The 19117-nt window shown below is 30.1% G+C and overlaps 2 protein-coding genes across 2 annotated transcripts; both read right to left on the bottom strand.

Moving 5' to 3' along the window:
- Positions 1–286: 286 nt before the first annotated feature.
- LOC131603119 (WAT1-related protein At1g25270-like) lies at positions 287–14566 on the bottom strand. Its single transcript, XM_058875377.1, has 8 exons — positions 14293–14566; positions 5091–5283; positions 2055–2114; positions 1858–1974; positions 1442–1706; positions 1190–1348; positions 948–1099; positions 287–736 (listed from the first exon to the last, which is right to left on the bottom strand). The coding sequence occupies exons 2-8, from the start codon at positions 5273–5275 to the stop codon at positions 595–597; spliced, it is 1080 nt and encodes a 359-aa protein (XP_058731360.1). The 5' UTR covers positions 5276–5283; positions 14293–14566; the 3' UTR covers positions 287–594.
- LOC131605710 (uncharacterized) lies at positions 8521–11147 on the bottom strand. The gene is made up of 2 exons (XM_058878036.1): positions 10775–11147; positions 8521–8606 (listed from the first exon to the last, which is right to left on the bottom strand). Exons 1-2 carry the CDS (start codon positions 11145–11147, stop codon positions 8521–8523), a joined length of 459 nt encoding a protein of 152 aa, XP_058734019.1.
- Positions 14567–19117: the final 4551 nt, after the last annotated feature.

Below are 19117 nucleotides of genomic sequence, written 5' to 3'. Positions count from 1 at the left end.
AACATATTTTGTCTAAAGACATCTATCTGTATTCAACCTAAACTAATTAATAACTAAGAATTTATCTAAACTAATTTATCAACTATCTTCTATTTAAACACGTGTTTAGAAAACAAGGTTATCTTAATTACTCAACAACAATAGCGACATACTATCAAAGAAATGTTTTTGTTTCTTCAATTTTCACATCAAAGACATAAATATTACTAGTAGTTGAACTTTTCTATTCATAAAACCATAGACACTTTTGTCCCCATCTCTTCATATCGTTTTTAAAGCTATCAACTTTTCAAACAAAATGTACCCCATTCATCCGTATACATTGCAACTAGACCAACTCAAACCAAAAATTTCATGAAAATGTTTACAAACCACTAATGATTTTGGACCACAATAAAAAAAAGTTACTATCATACAAACACACATATAATTTATATTCCTCACCTGTCTAAGAGAAAATTATACTTCTTAAGGAAAGCACAATTATTTGCAACCATCACTATAAACATGTTTTACTCTCCTTATAAAACATTTTTAATTATGCATTGTAATTTCACTTAGATTGCAATGGTCATGTTCTGATTAGGTTGCTGCTCATGGATTCAACAATGGTGTCGTAGTATCTTCGAAATCGGGAATGGTTTCTGAGGGTGCTTGTACACTCTTCTTTGTTTCTCTTCCTTTACCCCATAATACAGTGTATAGGCCACATATAATCAACACTCCTCCGAGTATACTATACACCAAAAACCAAAATAGATTAAATCAAACAATGAATACAAATATTAGTTAAAAAAAATCATGGATATAAATATTCATCATGATCCTCCAAGGTATTGTAAGATTTAATTAGTAGAAAAAAATTCAAATCCTCCGCAACGATACATCATTGCAGACGATCCTTACTTGTTGAAATGATTTAAGAGTTTTGAGTATATAATATTTACCTTCCTAAGTTTAACTTCTCATCCAAAATCATAGATGCGACGAGAGCCACAATCAAAAGCATTAGAGGGTTGAAAGCCGACGCATATATAGGGCCTTTCGTCTGGACAACCCACGCCATGACAAAAACCATTATTCCAGAGGCTCCAATTCCCTGCATACAATTAACACATTCAACAATTTCACAAACTTTATGATATAACCACATGCTAGCAAGTTAATCAACAATAGCATGAAAAATTACCGAAAAAGCAACGGTCAGTAGCCGGATATCCAAATCAAGCTTCCATTGGTTCAAATCTCTCTCAACAATAAAACCAAAAACAACACATTGTATTGTTCCTAATACAGACGACAAAGCTATACTTGATTGAGGACATGGATATACTTCACTAATCTTAGCCTGCAATGAATGGCATGTATATTTAAATTACAATAAAAAAAACAAAACAATTAATTTGATCATAAAAGTTGTGTTTTGTGACCAATTAATTACCTGAATTATGAGCCAGATAGAGAAAGCAAAACAACTAATTACAGCACATAGAACACCTAACAATTCAGAGGTAGATTCAGTGATAGGTTCTAATTCGTTAGGTCCTACTTCGTTGTTTGTTGGATCCAAAAGGTTGATTTCAAAAGGCCAAATTTCAAATTCAACTCCTTTGTAAAATGTCAGAAGTAGAGCCCCAGCAAGTCCAAGTATAGTTCCTGTCACCTTTGCCTTTCCAGTTGCTGCTCCCCAATTTAATTTCTCCAAGCTACCGAGATGGTAAAAAAATAAATAAATTGAACGTAATCATTTACATTTGTGTAAGTTACTAATATGTGTTGGACATCGGATATATTTTTCAGAAAAAGTGTCGTGTTATATATATAGATAGAATAACTTAAGTAATTAGACATAAATACCCGAAGCATACAGCCAAGACAAAAGTGATGGAGGGAATAAGATTGTAGATAGCTGATACAAGAGTTGCTGAAGCCAAAACCAGAGCTCCATAGAATAGATTTTGGAATAATGTTCCACTGTTAAATCAAATTTGTGTTTATCAAATTTTAGTAATTATGTGTATTACCTCAAATTATTAATTAGTAATGATACATACATAAATAATCCACTTAGAAGTGAAAGGATAAACACCCTCCATGTCATCTTCGGCCTCTTCCTGAATATAGTAGAAAGGAAAAAAAAATAGAAAACAGATTTGGTTAAGTTAATCTATTGATATATTATTAAGTACATAAATTGATTAGATGGTACAATTAAAAAAAGTAAATTCAATTAAAATTGTATTGAAAATTAAAAATAATTTTTTACAACAAAAGTTGGTTAGATAATTCTCCGGTGAAGGAGGCTTTTCCGGAACTTTTTCATCTTTCTTCTTTGAAAAAAGTTTCTATAGCGGCCATGGGAGGATGGTGTAACGGGGTGTGGAAGTGGGGAGATTTAGGAATCTCGGAGTCGGAAGTGGACCAAGCGGGTTTGTTTGAAAAAGTGGCGGATTTGAGGTCTCGTTTAGAGAATTTTGGGGGATTGAATGATGATAATGACTCCGTTTGTTGGTTACTTGATCCGGAAAAGTGTTATTCGGTTTCGTCGTGCTACCATCGGTTTGCTTCTTTAAGGACGCCTCACGGTCCTTTTAAGAAGCATGAAGACGCTTTGGTGAAAATTTGGACTATGGAGGTCCCTTTTAAGATTAAAGCCTTTGCTTGGAGACTTTTTGTGAATAGGCTTCCTACTAAAGATCTTTTAGAGTTTAGAGGTATTCATTTTTCTACACCTAACTTGAATTGTGTTTTTTGTGATTCGCATTTGGAGAATATGGACCATATGTTTTTCAAATGCGAAGTGATTAAGGTTGTTTGGAAGGAAATTGGTTTGTGGGTGGACTACCCGTGTTGGTGGATGGAAGAATGCAAGCCGTTCTTTATGGAATGGTATCTCAACGGGCGGGTAAAAGGTATCAAGGATGGAAAATTGGGGGTGTTTTGGTTAGCCACTTGTTGGGTTATATGGTTGACAAAAAATGGCCATTGTTTTAGGAATGGCGGTTGGAATATTAACAACATTGTTTGGAATATCAAGATCTTAAGTTGGAGATGGTCTTCTTTCGGCGATATTGCTCACTCCAATTATAACTTTTACGATTTTTGTAAAGATCCTTTGTCTTTTATGTCGTAATTTAATTGGTTTGTAATATCGTTTTTTGTCGGACTTGTTCCGTTCTTGTGTATCAAGGTTCGAGAACCCTTAGTTCTCGTATATATGAAATTCTTGCTTACACAAAAAAAAAAAATATATATATATATACAAATGTGAAAAATATACTCATTAACACACTATTTTCTATATTTTTTATCATTTAAAAATTTATATAAAATTCAATAAATTTATCTGGAGCTTATATAATTTATTAAAGTATGTTAGGTCATTTTGATTAAAAATAATATGTAAATAAAAATTATATTAAAAAGTGTGTTACTAACACCTCTTAACATTATATGCATTTTTTATGAGCTTGAAAATTAGTTTTTACAATTAAGAAAAAAAAATGAAACTTCATTTTTTTTTTATAATGTAATAATATGTACATAAATGTGTGTACTTGTAAGCATTTAAATACCAACTTAGTTGGTTGTTTTCCAATTAATATTTAGTATGGGTGGGTAGAGTAGCTTAGCTTATGCACTAGTTGAAATTGTGAGTATATTATTGTTTTAGAATTTAATTGTTGACGAAAATATTTATTTATATTTATGTATTAATGTAAATAAATTGTTAGTAATTATAAATTAATATTGTTTTTAAAATAAATAATACTAACAGCTAATAATTTGATTGAGAGAGGGAGGTTTAATTTTCTAATTAAAATTGTATTGGTAAAAAGCAAAACTATTTATACAAAAGTGGAAATACATTAGTCCTTTGGGCATGTGGCCCTATATAGTACCAAAAACAAATAAAAAAATCGAATAAAATGAATATTCTAATTCAATCCATAAAGTTAAAAAAACAGATTAAAACATTTATATCTTCTATCTCTCTTTTTTCAAAATTGAAATTATGATCTATTTTTATTTAAAAAATAATAATATAAGGTAGGTTTATTTAAGGTAACGTTTATGAGTTTGACAAAAACCTTTTGTTTTATTTAAGGTAGGTTTCAATTGGTGGGTAATTTTCTCCCCCGAAATTTACGCCTCGTCTTTTGTAATCTTGTTTAGTGAACTTCTGTCCCATGAATATAACTTGCTTATAAAAAAAAAATATACAACAATAAAAAAAACATAGTATACAAAAGTAGTTAAAAATCAAAAGAAACTCACATAAAAAATATATAAAGCTCTGTTCGGTAAAATTAACGGTTGGATGATAAGTTAGCTGATAGCTTATAGCTTATGATTAATGACTGATGGATGATAGCTTATAACTTATAGCTTATAGCTTATAGCCGATGACTGATAACTGATAAGCTAATTAAAAAGTTTTGCAAAATTAGCGGTTTAAGTAGCTGATAAATTTAAAATTACATAAAAAGACATCTCTTAATTAATAATTAAATGTATACTTAAAATAATTAAAATTTATAAGGATAATAATGTAAGAAAAATGATAAGTTATAAGCTATAAGCTATAAGCTAAAACACTACTTAAAATAGCGTATGGAAAATAAACTATAAGTTCGAGATGAAAAATTTATTACCAAACAGGTCTTTTTTATCATACGAGCTTATATAAGTTATAAGTTAAAAGCTCAAAATATAGTTTGCCAAACAGAACCTAAGCCTAACTATCCGATTATTTGAAATAAAATAATCACAATACAATTTTTTTATGTCACTATTATAAATAAATATTATCTTTTCAAAATAATTAATTAATTAATATATTTAAATTAAATAATTAGTCATTCAATTAATTAATACATCTTTAATTTACGATAATAATCAAAAGATAATATATCACATTTCATATTTACAGGGGGAAAAAAAACTTAGATCTAGCAAACCAAGAAGCAATACATAAAAACTATATAGATCACTTATAGAAATATGGCAGGTCTCAAGGCTAAGAGAGAGTTTATAAAAATATTACGGATCATCCACCAATATTATTAAGAAGCAAATTGAGCACTTACCTTTCAAAAATAAGAGCAAGAAGAATAGTAGTAATCGCAGCAAAGGCCATACGATAAGCTGCAATAACAATGGTGCTCATACCATTAAAAATGGCAAGTTTGTAAAGAACATTGCAAGCTGAAAATACTATTTGCACCGAAACCATTAACAAAGCTGGCTTCAACATATCCCACATGCCTCCCATCTTCAGAACTGCAATGAAATAATGCTTTTAAGATTTGAGGACTATATATACACATTAAAGGGAAGGTAGGTTTCACACTGTTCACAATAATTCATGCCAGTTGTGTTCATGACATGAAAACGAAAAAGAAAATCGAAATGAAATAAAGTGTAATAACTTTCACGTGTCCCACGATCATAAATAAAAAAAGACCGAAATCTACAAAAATAGACTTTTGGTTTTTTTGTTGACTTGAAGAAAATAATATAATAAAATATTCTATAAAACAATAATGGGTCTTCAAGATCAAGAGAAATATTTATGTTTGTGATCATTTAAGTTTGGTGAGTAATCATTTTGGATTGACTCTAGCTTATTATAATAAATAAAATATTTTTAAATATTATATAAATAAGTGATGTATCTAATTTATATAAATTAAATATATCAGTTATATATATAATAAATTTTAAAAAATAATTTTTTTATAATGTTGGGAAAATCGTTTAAATAGGATATAATCAGATTGGTTTGAACTAATTTTTGATAAAATAAATGTCTAAACCATAAATATTTTCATCGGTTTAGTTTGGTTTTTAATGTTTGTAAAAATTAAAATCGAATCAAACTAATCAATTTGATTTGGTTTGATTTGATTCGGTTAATTGATTTTTTAACACTTTCTTTCAAATTAATAAGCGATTTGTGTGAGAAAAAAAGTAATAAATATATTTATAATTTGTTAAGTGTTTCTCATTTAGAGATAAAATATTTCCCAAAAGTGTGGTATAATTAAACAAAAAGTATAATTAATAGAACAATACTTACTAGTTAGTGGTATGATATAGTAATAGTAGTTTCTAGACTTTAGTCTTTTTTTTTGAATAACATGATCCAGAAATATTCAGATAAGTTGTAATAATATACAAAAATATTTTTTTGAATGACTTATTCTGCGGGCAATTATGAGAGATATATGTGTTTTTTAGATTTGAGATTTTTTTTCTTATATTGTATTTGGGTTGGATCCTTATTCCTTAATACTCAATATCAATATAATTATTTGCTTATCATAAAAATGAGATGAATTTTTTAGGTCATAAAAGGCTACAAAGGCGGCAAAAACTCTTTCTCGGCCTAATTCAACATAGTTTGGATTATTAATCATTATTACTTATTTGCTACCTAAATCAATTCAAAAATTAATTTTATGAAAAAGAAGTTATTTTTTATTTAAAAATGAAGTTTATAATTATTTCATATATGGTTCAAATTAGGCCACATGAAGAGTAACATGGTCCCCAAAAAAAATTTGAAATAATTTTGTAGTAATTCAAGAGATTAAGTTTAATGTTATCTTTTGATGCTCTTATTATTTTTTTGTGGGGCAGTTCTTTGTGTTATTGGAGATTTAGTCTCTCTCTTGAAAATAATGGAGGATCTTCTCTTGATTTAGTGTAATTTAGGTCCTACGTTTTTGGAGTGTGTATGAAATGAGATGCTTCCAAGTCTCCTTGATTTGTGGATAATGTTTGCTCTAAGATTGTCTTCGCATAAAAAAAAGTCTTAGGAGGTGATCTTTGTTTGCGTAAAGACGATCTTGGAAAATATATTTAGTGTGTTATGAGAGATTTTAATTTCATCTTCTTTTCTAGTGAAAGAGTAGGAAAGGCGGTTCTTCTAATTCATCTGAAAATATTAACGATAGAGATGTTAACATATTTATTTATTTATTTTAGATGGATTTGATTGACCTCTCCCTTTTAGGAAGAAATTTTACTTAGTTCCAACTTAATGGAGTGGTAGTTGGTAGAGTTGATAGAATTCTTATGTCAAATGGGCAGTGGGATATTGGGGGTGGTGTCTTAGTGGGCTCTGTCTAAGCATGTCTTTGATCGCCATCTAATTATCCGCTTCAACCAAGTTTGGGGTCCTAAACTCATCAAGTTAAATAATTATTTTCTAGCCCATAATAATTTCCCTGTATTGGTTCATAATACCTAGTTTTACTCTCGTTTTCGATTGAAAAGCTTTTGTTTTGAAAAACAAGTTCAAAACCCACTAAGTTTAGTGATGGTTCAAACCGCCGCAACAACTAAAAATAAATGTCACAAAATTCTATTTTCCTTGTAGTGAGGTAATTTGGAAGAGGATTTACAGATGAGAACTGGTGCCATTGTGGAGCTTTTGTCCTTGTTAAGGATCAAATCTTCCCAATTTGGTCAAAGATCCAAAGTTAACTGGCATAAGAACGGCAATGTAGTGCATCTGTCAAAAGCATGATTTGAGAAACATTGTTTTAGCCGTTAAGGTCCACCATAGTTAGCTAGAAGGGATGTATAAGATTTGGCAAGAGGTGTTTAACTATTTCTCAAATTTCTCTAAAGATTCTAACACATATAGGCCCCATATGGATAGAGTGGTTTTCTGCTATTTTTATATTGATGAAAGCCTTTCCCATACCACTTCCTTTCTTATCTTTGAGTTGGAGAAGGAAGTTGCTTAGATGATGGAAATAACAGTACAAGTCCATATGATTTTAATTTTTCCTTTTTAAAAATGTTTTTAGAATATTTTGAGGAACAACTTGGTGATTATGTTTCATCAATTTCACTGTTTTGCATCGCCACCCTAGATTATTGCCTTCAATTTTATCTCCTTGATCCCTAAGGTTAAGTCTCATTCTTAATTGTATGATTTTCATATTAACTTCATGGTGGTGTCCTTATACAAGTTGTTTGCCAAGTGTTGGCATATATACTAGGGAAAGTGATGGATAAGCTTACTTTCTCTAATCAATAAACATTTTTCAAATGAAGAATATTGGTTTATAGTGTGGTTGTGGTTAATGAAGTAATCAATTTGACTAATAAATCTCTAAAAGTTTATCTTATTTTTAAAGTGGATTGAGAGAAAGTGTATGACTTATTTAGTTGGAACTATTTGGATTATATGCTTATCAAATTTGGATTTGACACTAAGTGGATATCTTGGATGAGTTCATGCGTGTTTGCTCAAAATTTTACGATGTTGGTGAATGGTTTCCAAACCCAAGATATTAGCATTCAAAGGTGGTTGAAACAAGGTAATCATCTAACTCCCTTTCTTTTTTTGTTAGAGGTAGAATAGCTTGCTGGGTTGTTTCTATGAAAGTTGAGTTGGACCATGTGCAATTGAGTTCTTATCAATTTTAATAGCAGAAACATTATCAACCAAGAATGTAAGAGCCTCACCCTCATTACTGCTCAGCTCCTTCAATAGACTCATTATCCACATGGCTTGGCACCATATAACGAAGCGGCAATATACTCGTCTTCACAAGCCGAAGGTTTCTTCTTCAAACGCCATGAGACTGGTGTTCCACCAAACATAAAGATGTATCCAAATATAGACTTCCAACCATCTTTATCTCCGCACCAATTAGAAATGGTGAAACCAAGCAAGTTACATTTTTTACTCGTATCTGCTACGGGAAAGAGAATTATGGAGCCATTAGATCCTTTGATGTATCTAAGGATGCTTATGACTCTTCCAATTGAGACACCTTTGGTCTCTCCAGGAATCTATCTGCAACACTGACACTGAACGCCAAGTTCGATCAGATATTGCACAAATAGCACAAGGATCCAATCAACCTTCTATATTAGGTTGGATCAACGTCTTGCTCCTTTTCATTCTTTGATAGTTGCAGCCTTAGTTCACCTAGTATAATTGCAATATTAAAATGCTCTATTTCACACTTCTTCAATATCTCAATAGCATATCTCATTTGATACATAAGCAATCCCCTTTTGGACTTGTGAAACTCTATCCAAGGAAGTATGACATGATACCAAGCTCCCCTATCTCGAATTTTTTCATAAGTTCACTCTTGAACTTAGAAATACACTTTTCGTCACTTCCAATAATCAATAAGTCGTCTACGTATAGACAAAAAATGATCACCCATTCACTTGTATCCGTCTTCTCATAAACGCCATGTTTGGATACACATTTCTTGAAGCCAGTGTTTCTTAGAAAATCATATATCCTTTTGTTCGAAGGTCTTGGAGCTTGTTTCAAAACATATAACGCTTTTCTCAACTTGTAGAACCTTCCTTCCTGTTTTTTCACAACAAAACCAGGGGTTGTTCTACATAAACCTCCTCTTCATGCATACCGTTCAAAAACACAGATTTCACAAGATCGGTGAATAATGGAGGTTTGAGTATTAGTGCAAAATGGACGAAATCACCATCATCATTGACTTCGTTATCTCTAAACATCTCATAATTTTGGAGTCTTTAAGGCAAACCTCTTTGCCCTGTTGAACTTCTTACATTCTCTTTATTTCAGGCTTCAACGCGTGGCGCTTTTGCACTTCTTATTTATGTAGAATCTAAAATTTTGAAGGTGTAACCGGTTACACCTTTCAATTAATCGTTTAACGACTGCATGTAATCGGTTAACGACTGTCTGTAACCGGTTACAGGCTACTCTACTTGATTTAATTCATTGACCATAACGTCCTGACTGATGACAATACTCCTGTTTGCAGCATCAAACAATTTGTAACCTCTAGTGGAGTGATACCCTATTAGTATCATCATCTCTCTCTCTTATCATCCAACTTCTTTCTAAGCTAGCTAGGAACATGTCGATACGCCACAAAGCTGAAAACTCTTAAATGGTTCAGATTCGGTTTGAATCCAGACCATGCCTCTTCCGGTGTTATCTTATTATGCTTCTTTGTTGGACACCTATTCTACAATTAGGTAGTTGTGGATACTATTTCTCCCCACAACTCTTTCGGCAAGTTCTTCCCTTTTAACATGTTTTTCACCATATTCATAATCGATCGATTCTTTCTTTTGGCAATACCATTTTTCTCTGGTGTATAGGGTGGTAATACCTCATGTATTATCCCCTCTTCATCACAAAACTTCCCGAAGTCATTTGAAACATATTCGTCTCCACCATCTGATTTGAGAACTTTAAGCTTGTGGCCGCTTAACCATGGGCTTGAACTTCTTAAACACTTTGAATACCTCATCTTTTCTCTTGAATAGGTATGTCCATAGCTTTCTACTATGATCGTCAATAAATGTGACAAAGTATCTATTGCCACCAATCGAATCAACTTGTATCGGTCCACACACATTGGAATAGACCACCTCAAGGTGATGCTTGGTTCTACAACATGCATCCTTGCTAAATTCACCCTTATGTTGCTTCGCCTACACACACTCTTCACAAATTTTAGTGGGTATGTTGATGGATGGCAACATAGTTACCATTCCATTCTTTTGCAATGCATTAAAATATCGGAAATTGCGATGCCTAAGATGGTAGTTCCATATCCACTCTTCTCGACTAACTGCTGTAGAAAGACACCTATGCTCCATAACCTTCAGCTCAATATTGAAATTTCTATTGGCAGCCATAGGAGATTTAAGGATAAAAACTCTGTTTTCATCCATAACATGTAACGCCTTGTTTTCCATTCTCAATCAATTGTTCAATGCTTAGAAGGTTAATTACATTTGATTCTAGAAATTTGCAATACATCTTTGATCAAGGAATGTCCACCATCCCTCTTCATGATCAAAACATCACCGGTACCATCGGCCGTAAAAGTGGTGTCATCTGCAAATTTCACTTTATTCTTCATGGCTTGATGGATTTTGACAAACCACTCCTTCCTCCTCGTCATATGCATTGAGAAACCGAAGTCCAAATACCATTCTTCACTGGTTTGAACACCCTCTTTCACACTCATCATAATGTTTTCTGCTGCCTGTAATTGATTCTTGTCTTTACGTAATTGGTCACGACATGTCTCTGTAAAGTTCTCGAAACTACTGATGTTGTTGTCCTGCAGCTTGCAGGTGCTGCATTCACCTTCCACGATCATGATCAAGAGTGTGTTATCATCATCAAACTCTTGTCTTGCAACCTTGGCTTCATCTGCTTGAGGTTCTTTATTGTTCGCGTAGCAATCTCTTGTAAAATGACCAAACTTTTGACAATTGTAGTATTACATCTTGCTCTTGTCAAACTTTCCCTTTTCATTTCTAAAGTCTCCTTTACCACCATTCTTGTTGCAACTGCTCACACCCTTTTGACAAGTCAAATTCTTTGAATTTTGAGACTCTCTTGCATTAAAATAATGAAATTTTCCTTTACTCTTCATGAGCCATTTTCCTTTTGACTTCTTGTTCTTCTCATTAAACCAAGCTTATAAAATGATCTTCGTCTTTGCCTTGACGTTATTTCTCTCATCCATCCTTTTCAGATGGTGTCTTCACGGTGGCAAGCGCGGCTGCTATGGCGTCGAAATTCAAGACCCCCGCGTGGTTGCCGTCCACGGTTACAGAGCTGAAAGTTTTGAGGGATATGAAAATTCCGCAAAAATTTAAGATCTTCATGTGGAGGCTCCTCATCAATAGAGTGCCGACTAAATACCAATTAATCAAAAGAGGAGTGGATAACATCGCCTCTAATGATTTGTGCGTGTTTTGTGGGATGCAACCGAAAAATTTGGAACATTTGTTTTTCTATTGTCAAGTGTCTAAAACGATTTGGAGTTGGCTCTACTCTTGGTTGGGAGATGGTCATAAACTAGCCTTTGAAGATTTGGTGGATTTTGGTTCTATTCAAGAGAAGGTGAAGAAGGCTAAAGGTAGAAATAAGATCAACTCTATTTGGATAGCAACAACATGAAGCTTATGGATCATGAGAAACGCCATTATTTTTTAGAATGTTTCCTTTAGCTTTGATGTGGTTTGTTCTAATGTCTTGTTCTTGTCTTAGAGGTGACTAGCTAGTTGTAATCCCTCACCTTTGTCTAGCTTTTATCAATGATACAAGCAACCATTGAGCTGTTTTAATTCTTAGCTTTCCTTTTTGTTTGTAAGGGTTGCACTCCTAGTGCGATTTCATAATGCAATTGTTTATTAGAAGAAATTTTTTTTAAAAAAATCAAAAGTATATTAAAATTTTACCCGAGAGTTTTTAACCTACGAGAAATTTTCAAAACACAATTTCTAAGTGTTTTTACAAGTTTAAAAAGTTATTGAATAATTTTATTTGTGAAATATGAAATATACAATAGTGTGAAAGTTAAATTATTAAATGGTTTGATCATATACATAGAGACATGTGTTTTTAATATTCTTCTAAATGAAAAAATAAAATTTTATTTCAAAATATTATTCATTGTAGATGTAGATGTAGATGTTGACACATCTTCATTTTTATATATTGCTATAAGTTTGCAATCTCGCTTTTTTTATTAATGATATTCATGATTTTCCTATTTGTCCTATATACATAATTTTTTAGTGCCTCTGATTTCTGCCACGTTCCATCAAAATCAGTGGACCCATCCTTTTGCATATAATAGTTAATGTGATAAATATTTATTTAGAATACATAAACAGGAAATATTAATATTTGAGTTATGACAAAAAAAAATGACACCTCCATTCTTAAACCACAAGAGCTTATGAATAGCTTGTTAATTCAAAGTGAGGATCAATTTATCAATTAATTAATTCTGTTTACTAAAATCCTTTAAATTTTAAAGATATCTAAAAGAAAACTACCTTCAATCATTTGCAAAATTGTTTTTATGATAAGTTTCTATGCAACACTTTTTGGGTATTTAGTCTCATTTATGAGTGCATAGGAAAATCTTCTTTAGGTATGTCAAAGAAGATCTAAGTTTTTTATTTTTTTTTTACGTGTTTAAGAGTGGGGTGAAGAGATAGCTTAAAAAAATTGGTAATGCTAACATGTATCCTTAGCCACTTGTTAAAAAATCTTAAAATGAAAAATTTGTATTGGAAAAATTATTAATTATCATTTTTTAATTAAAACAAATGTACAATTTCCAAGTAAATGTTTTTACCTTTAACTCTTAATATGTGATCTTAGGGCACATGTTAGTATTATCCTAAAAAATAAATAAAGTTGAAAGAATTAAAGATTTTAAAAAATAAGAGATTTAAAGAATTGATTTGTTTATGATATAAAATCCCTTTACTATAAAAAATTCGGAAGGCTTTAATAGATTATCTATATTGTAATTATATTTTTAAAACATATTAAATATTATTTTTATAATTTATTAAATATTATTTTATAAATATTTTAAATATTAATATAATCATTTTTTAAATATTTTATTTTTATTTATTATTTTATACAAAAGTATTTATAGAAATGTTAAAAATTTAAATATTATTTTTATAATTTATTAAATCTTATTGTATAAATATTTTAAATATTAATTTAATCATTTTTAAATATTTTAATTTTATTTATTATTTTATACAAAAATATTATAGAAATGTTAAAAATTTATTTATATTTGTTTCTACTCTTCTTTCAAAATCTTCAAATCTTTTCATATCACAAACTCTAAAAAACGTTTAATTGATTTTTAATTCTATCTCTTCTATATACTCCAATACCTCAATTTTTTTCTCTAATTTTTAAATCGGATTCTTTATTGGCGAAAGAGAGCATGCAATTATATATATATATATATATATATATATATATATATATATATATATATATAGATAAAAAAAAATTATAATGAATAGAAAGCATTTACACAATCATTTTGAAAATTATATCTATTATTTTTAAAGAAACAACTTTGTTATAGATAAGCTTTTAATTTTTATTTTTTATAAATCTATTGTTTCTATTAATAAGAAATAAAAAAATTTAATCACAAATAATATTGAAACATTGGAACACCATTTCTCATATATTTTACATTCTTGACAAGATTATAAACTTAAAGTGACCGATTAGAATCTTTGGTGGAATATTAATCATCAGCAAAGCTTCTGAATATTTCACACCAATAACGTTACGAAAAAAAATTGTATGTTTAAAATTTTTTTATAACAGTAAGATCTAAATAATTTTTTATAAATAATATGCTGAAATAGAAAAAAATAAAGACGCTTTCTTATACTACTTTTAGAATTCAATTAAATTAGTAAAACTCATTAAACTAAAAAGAAGAAGAAAAGTTGTACCTTAATAATTGTATAGCTTAAAATTAGTGATCGAACTCCAAATCAAGTGATCTCAATTGATATGGTAGCTAGGCTAAAGATTATATTTGGTTTGAAAGAAAGGGTTTGGAGATTTTGAGAGGTTGAAGATTGTGTTTATGTTGGAAGAACTTCAGAGTTGTGCATAAGATCAGTTTCGTTTAATGTGTTAAATAGAGTAGGTAAGACATATATGGCTATGGAGATGGATTAAATGAATTTGGGAGCATATAATTGGTGTGGGCTATGGTTGGAGTGATGAGTGGAACACCCTCCATGCAAACATTTAAAACTAGTAGTTTTGATCAATGCCATGGTAACACCTGTCTTCCTAAATGCATATTTTCCTACTTTCATAATTTGTTTTTTAAAGGAAAATCTCCTTTTTCTTTTAATAGGTGTTTAAATATTTTAAATACAACAAAGTAGAAGAAAAATCAAATAGAATAGTGAATTCTATAGTTTGAATATGTTACGACGCAACGATTAAATTTGGAAATTTCTTTACCCACCTCCCTCTTTTCTTGGTCACCTCTGGTGAAAAACCCAAAATACCCTCACTTCGGAAATGCATTTTCGAAACACTTATTTTTTTTTCAAAATTTGTCTTATTTCGGAAATACACTTCCGAAAATACGAAAAAAATGTGTTTTAGGAGATGCATTTCCGAAAACACCCCTTTTTTGGGTTTTCGGAAATGCATTTCCGAAAACACATTTTTTTTGGGAGGGGGTGTCTTCGGATATACACTTCCGATTTTTTTTGGGAGGGGGTGTCTTCGGATATACACTTCCGAAATATTCCAAAACCAAATTGGTCTTGGAATGTTTCAGATATACACGTCCGAAAGAATTCAATAATTATTAAAAAATTAAAATCAAGCTGAATCAATACAATTAATAGGTATAAAATCAAGGTGAATCAATACAATTAATAGGTATAAAATTTCCTAAACAATTTTAAAATTAAAAATTATTTTACTAACTTATATAAATCAAAAACATCTTAATTTCATAAGTAAATTTTGAATTATTTAAAATTAAATATAATATATAAATATAAATATAATATATATATATATATATTATAAATTAAAACACTCATTGTTTTAATTTTTATAATTATTATATAAATGTATAAATATATTTATAATTAATATATAATAATTATTATATAAATATATAATAATTTTTATAAATATATAATAATTATTATAATTATTATATAAATATATAAATATATAAATTAAAACACTCATTTTTTTTAATTATTTTTGTAAATATATAAATATATAATAATTATTATAAATATATAAATAAAAAATTAAAACTCATTTTGTAAGTGAAATTATTTTAATTATTTTAAATTTTAAAATATGAATCAAAATAGAAATATATAATAATTATTATTCATAACTCATAAATTATATCAAAATATATAATTATTATTATTCATTACTCATAAATTATATCAAATTTATGATAATTGAATTAATTAATATCCTAAAATTAATTTTAGGGATTTTTTTAGATTTTTTTTGGTTGTTTCGGAGATTCATCTCCGAATTAGTCAAAATCCCAATTTTTGGGATTTTTTCGGAAATGCACTTCGGAAATCTGGAAAAATTTAGAAAAAAAAATATTTCGAAAATGAATTTCCGAAGCGGGGTAAAATGGGGTTTTCGCTGGAGGTGACCCCAGGAAGGTGGGTAAAGAAAAAATCTTAAATTTTCTCATATCATCTACATATTTAATTAGAGTACAATAGTCGTGGACATTTTGGTAATATGTTAAACAAAAGATTTATTGGATTGTGATATGAGAATAAGCGATAGATCTCACCTATCCTTTTATATAGATAAATATAATTTTTGTGACATAATGAAGTGTGTTGAGTCTTTAATTAAGAGTTATGACCTTGCTCCACTAAGGAGCATGGTTAATATTCATCCCTAAAGTTTACTTGAGGATTTTTTTTCAGCATTACCATGTTAGCTAATCATGTGAGATACTTGATCTCACTTATAAATCTTACTTCTTTCAATTTATTTACTTCTTCGTCAACAATTATCCTTCTCTTTTCCTTTATTTTTCATTTTTATGGATAATTAGCTTAATGGTGGCGATGATGGAGAAGCGATGACTAATGATATCACTATTAAAAATTTGGTTTTTAGAGACCGATTTTGAGACTGAAAATTTTTAGTTACTATAGAGACCGAAATAGAGACCAAAAATTAATTATTTTTAATTAAATTTTGAGTGGTGACTAAATCAGTCACAAATAACCCGTGACCGAAATCAGTGACCATATTTCGGTCTTTATATTTCGGTCGCTAATTTCGTCGCGAACAGTCAGCGACTAGCACTTTTTCGACCGAAATAGAATGGTCACTTTATTGGTTGCTAAACCTGTTAGTGACCGATTTTAGAGGTTTTTCGGTCTCTAATTCGGTCACTAAAGATGAACTTTCTAGTAGTGTATCAGCATTTAACCCTAGCATATTTGAGGGGTTCCAAGAGAATAAATCTACATTCTTGTGAGGAAAAATGGATTAACTCCTCTCTTTATATATTTTGTTAAGGAAGTGTCTAGTTTTTTAGTCTTGAAACTTTTGGGGTCATTTGGAACTTCTTTAAGGTCTTTCATAGAAACCGATCTATATTTCAATTGCTCTTTCCTAGAATCCAAGTTGACATTTAGGAATTTGACCTTGGGGGTGGATTTCCATCCATCGTCATTTTTTTAATTAGGAGATTGTCTTGGGAACATTTCTTAAATACTTCTTGATCTCCCTTTAGAACAATTATCTGTCCATTATTTTAAGGATATTTCATGGCAGATGGAGCGAGGGCAAGATTGTTTCTAGGAGACACTACTATAAAATAGACTTTCCTTATCACCATATTACAATGGCTTTCCTGTTATTCATTGAAATAATTATTTTTTGGGCGTTTTTTATATATTTACTAAAAGACATTTCACTACGTACGTTCGTAGTTAACAACCTTAGTGAAATGTACTTGGAGTGAAAGGGTTCACAACAAGAATTTTTTATTTATCGTGACAAAATGGTCTTGACCTTGTATATCACCATATTTCTTATAATCAATTGTGGTGTAAAGTATAATCATTTCATCACAGTTTGTATTATCAACCGTGGTGAAAGGTGTTACATATTTATATATAAGTGAATTTATCTCTCGCTTCAGTATATAACACTCGTCTCTCTAAAAAGTAAACCCTAATATCTCTTCCACTCATCTCTCTCAAAACAAAATCCTAACATCTCTGTCACTCGCCTCTTTCATATGGAAACCCCAAACTTATGCAACGAATTCGTCTTCTTCGAAGGGTTATCTTTATTGCATCAAATTTAGGAAATGGCTACCTTACAGGCTTGTCTTCACAATAGTTTGTGTTTCAAAATCTTTTTATGTATTATTGTTTACGTTATACTAGATTGTTTCATAATGTTTGAACTATTTTTTTTACTTGTAGGCATAGATGGTGAATGAAGAAACTTAATGAGGATGAAGCTAAAGGGAGCATTGCAAACCTGTGTGAAAGACTAGAATGACATCCACTCATAATTAACACAAGTTCGCAGCTCTTACTTCAGCTTCATCCTCCTTTCATTTTGGATGACAATATGGGACAAATACGTTTCTGAAATATTTTTTGAATTGAAATGTTGTTTTTATTAATAAAAAAAAATTATGTTGTATGTTGTTTAAGCTATGTTTTGATAATTTTGTTATTTTTAACAAGAGTTGTTTGTTTTATCTTTTTTGTTGTTTAAGGTTAGTTATTGATGAATGTTGTTGTTAATGTTTGTTTAAAAGATGAGTTTATTATATCTTATATGATTTGAGTGTTTTTCCAATCCCCAACCGAATATATAACTTTTTGGATTGCATTAGAAAATTATAATATGATAGATAAAGTTATATTAGAAAACAAGTTACACGTTCAATTCTAGACAAGAATTCTCCAGCCCGTTATTTGCATTCCTCTCTTTAATCATTAGAACTTGGTTTAAAGCTTCTAGTTCTTCAACTTCCCATTTCTCCACCTCTAATTTTGTTTGCAAAGTAAATAATATGTTACAAAATGAATTTTAGGTGAAGGAAGGAGAAGTTGAAAAACTAGGAGCACTAAACCAAGTTCAAACTATTAAAGAGCAAAATGCGGATATGGAGCTGGAGAATTCTTGTTTAGCATTGAACGTGTAGCTCGTTCTTATTTGGGTAGTTCATATTTGGGTTTTCCATTTGAGGGGGAGAATTGGTTCTATATGACAGGGGGAGTAATGGACCTGTTTGATTTACAAGCTCCAAAGAGATGTATTGATGTGATGTCAGACCACATGTATGAACATCTGATTTCTGAAGAGCTTTTAAGAAGAGGTCTCTTTTGTATAAATTTGTTGTATCTCTGATATATTCTTATGTTTGCAGTTTGATGTAAGTTTACATAGTTTCATGTAACCTTTGTTTATGGTTTTATTCCTATCTCCAAGACTTAATTGTGTTTTGGTTGTTTTAGCCAAAATTTGTCAAAGGGGGGAGATTGTTAAATCTATGGTTTTATGGTTGACATAAATTTTGATAAAACAAGTTTTTTATATGATGTTGAGCAAGATGTTGTAACATCTTTACCAACTCTCATGACACATTCTGCTGTCATGAATTTTTATAGATGTTTTGCCAGATTTGTTCTTATTTTCTTTGAAGATCTTGCAGTTGATTAAAAAAATAGAAGATTGGAATTGTTTCAGAAGTTCAAGTCTATAATGCAAGAGTTT

Source organism: Vicia villosa, linkage group LG5 (assembly GCF_029867415.1).
Source record: "Vicia villosa cultivar HV-30 ecotype Madison, WI linkage group LG5, Vvil1.0, whole genome shotgun sequence".
NCBI classification, from domain to species: Eukaryota; Viridiplantae; Streptophyta; class Magnoliopsida; order Fabales; family Fabaceae; genus Vicia; species Vicia villosa.
The sequence above is the reverse complement of the archived record's forward strand: the minus strand, read 5'-3'. Positions and strand labels throughout refer to the sequence as shown.

Bases quoted from the DNA above. Each gene is read 5' to 3' on its own strand.
- LOC131603119 (XM_058875377.1), bottom strand. From the start codon at position 5,275: ATGGGAGGCATGTGGGATATGTTGAAGCCAGCTTTGTTAATGGTTTCG. The intron at 2,115-5,090 runs GTAAGTGCTCAA...TACTATATTCAG, and splicing joins CTTGCTCTTATTTTTGAAAG to GAAGAGGCCGAAGATGACAT. The intron at 1,707-1,857 runs GTATTTATGTCT...CCATCTCGGTAG, and splicing joins GTCTTGGCTGTATGCTTCGG to CTTGGAGAAATTAAATTGGG.
- LOC131605710 (XM_058878036.1), bottom strand. From the start codon at position 11,147: ATGATCGTGGAAGGTGAATGCAGCACCTGCAAGCTGCAGGACAACAAC. The intron at 8,607-10,774 runs GTAATTAACCTT...GTGGAACACCAG, and splicing joins GCAAATTTCTAGAATCAAAT to TCTCATGGCGTTTGAAGAAG.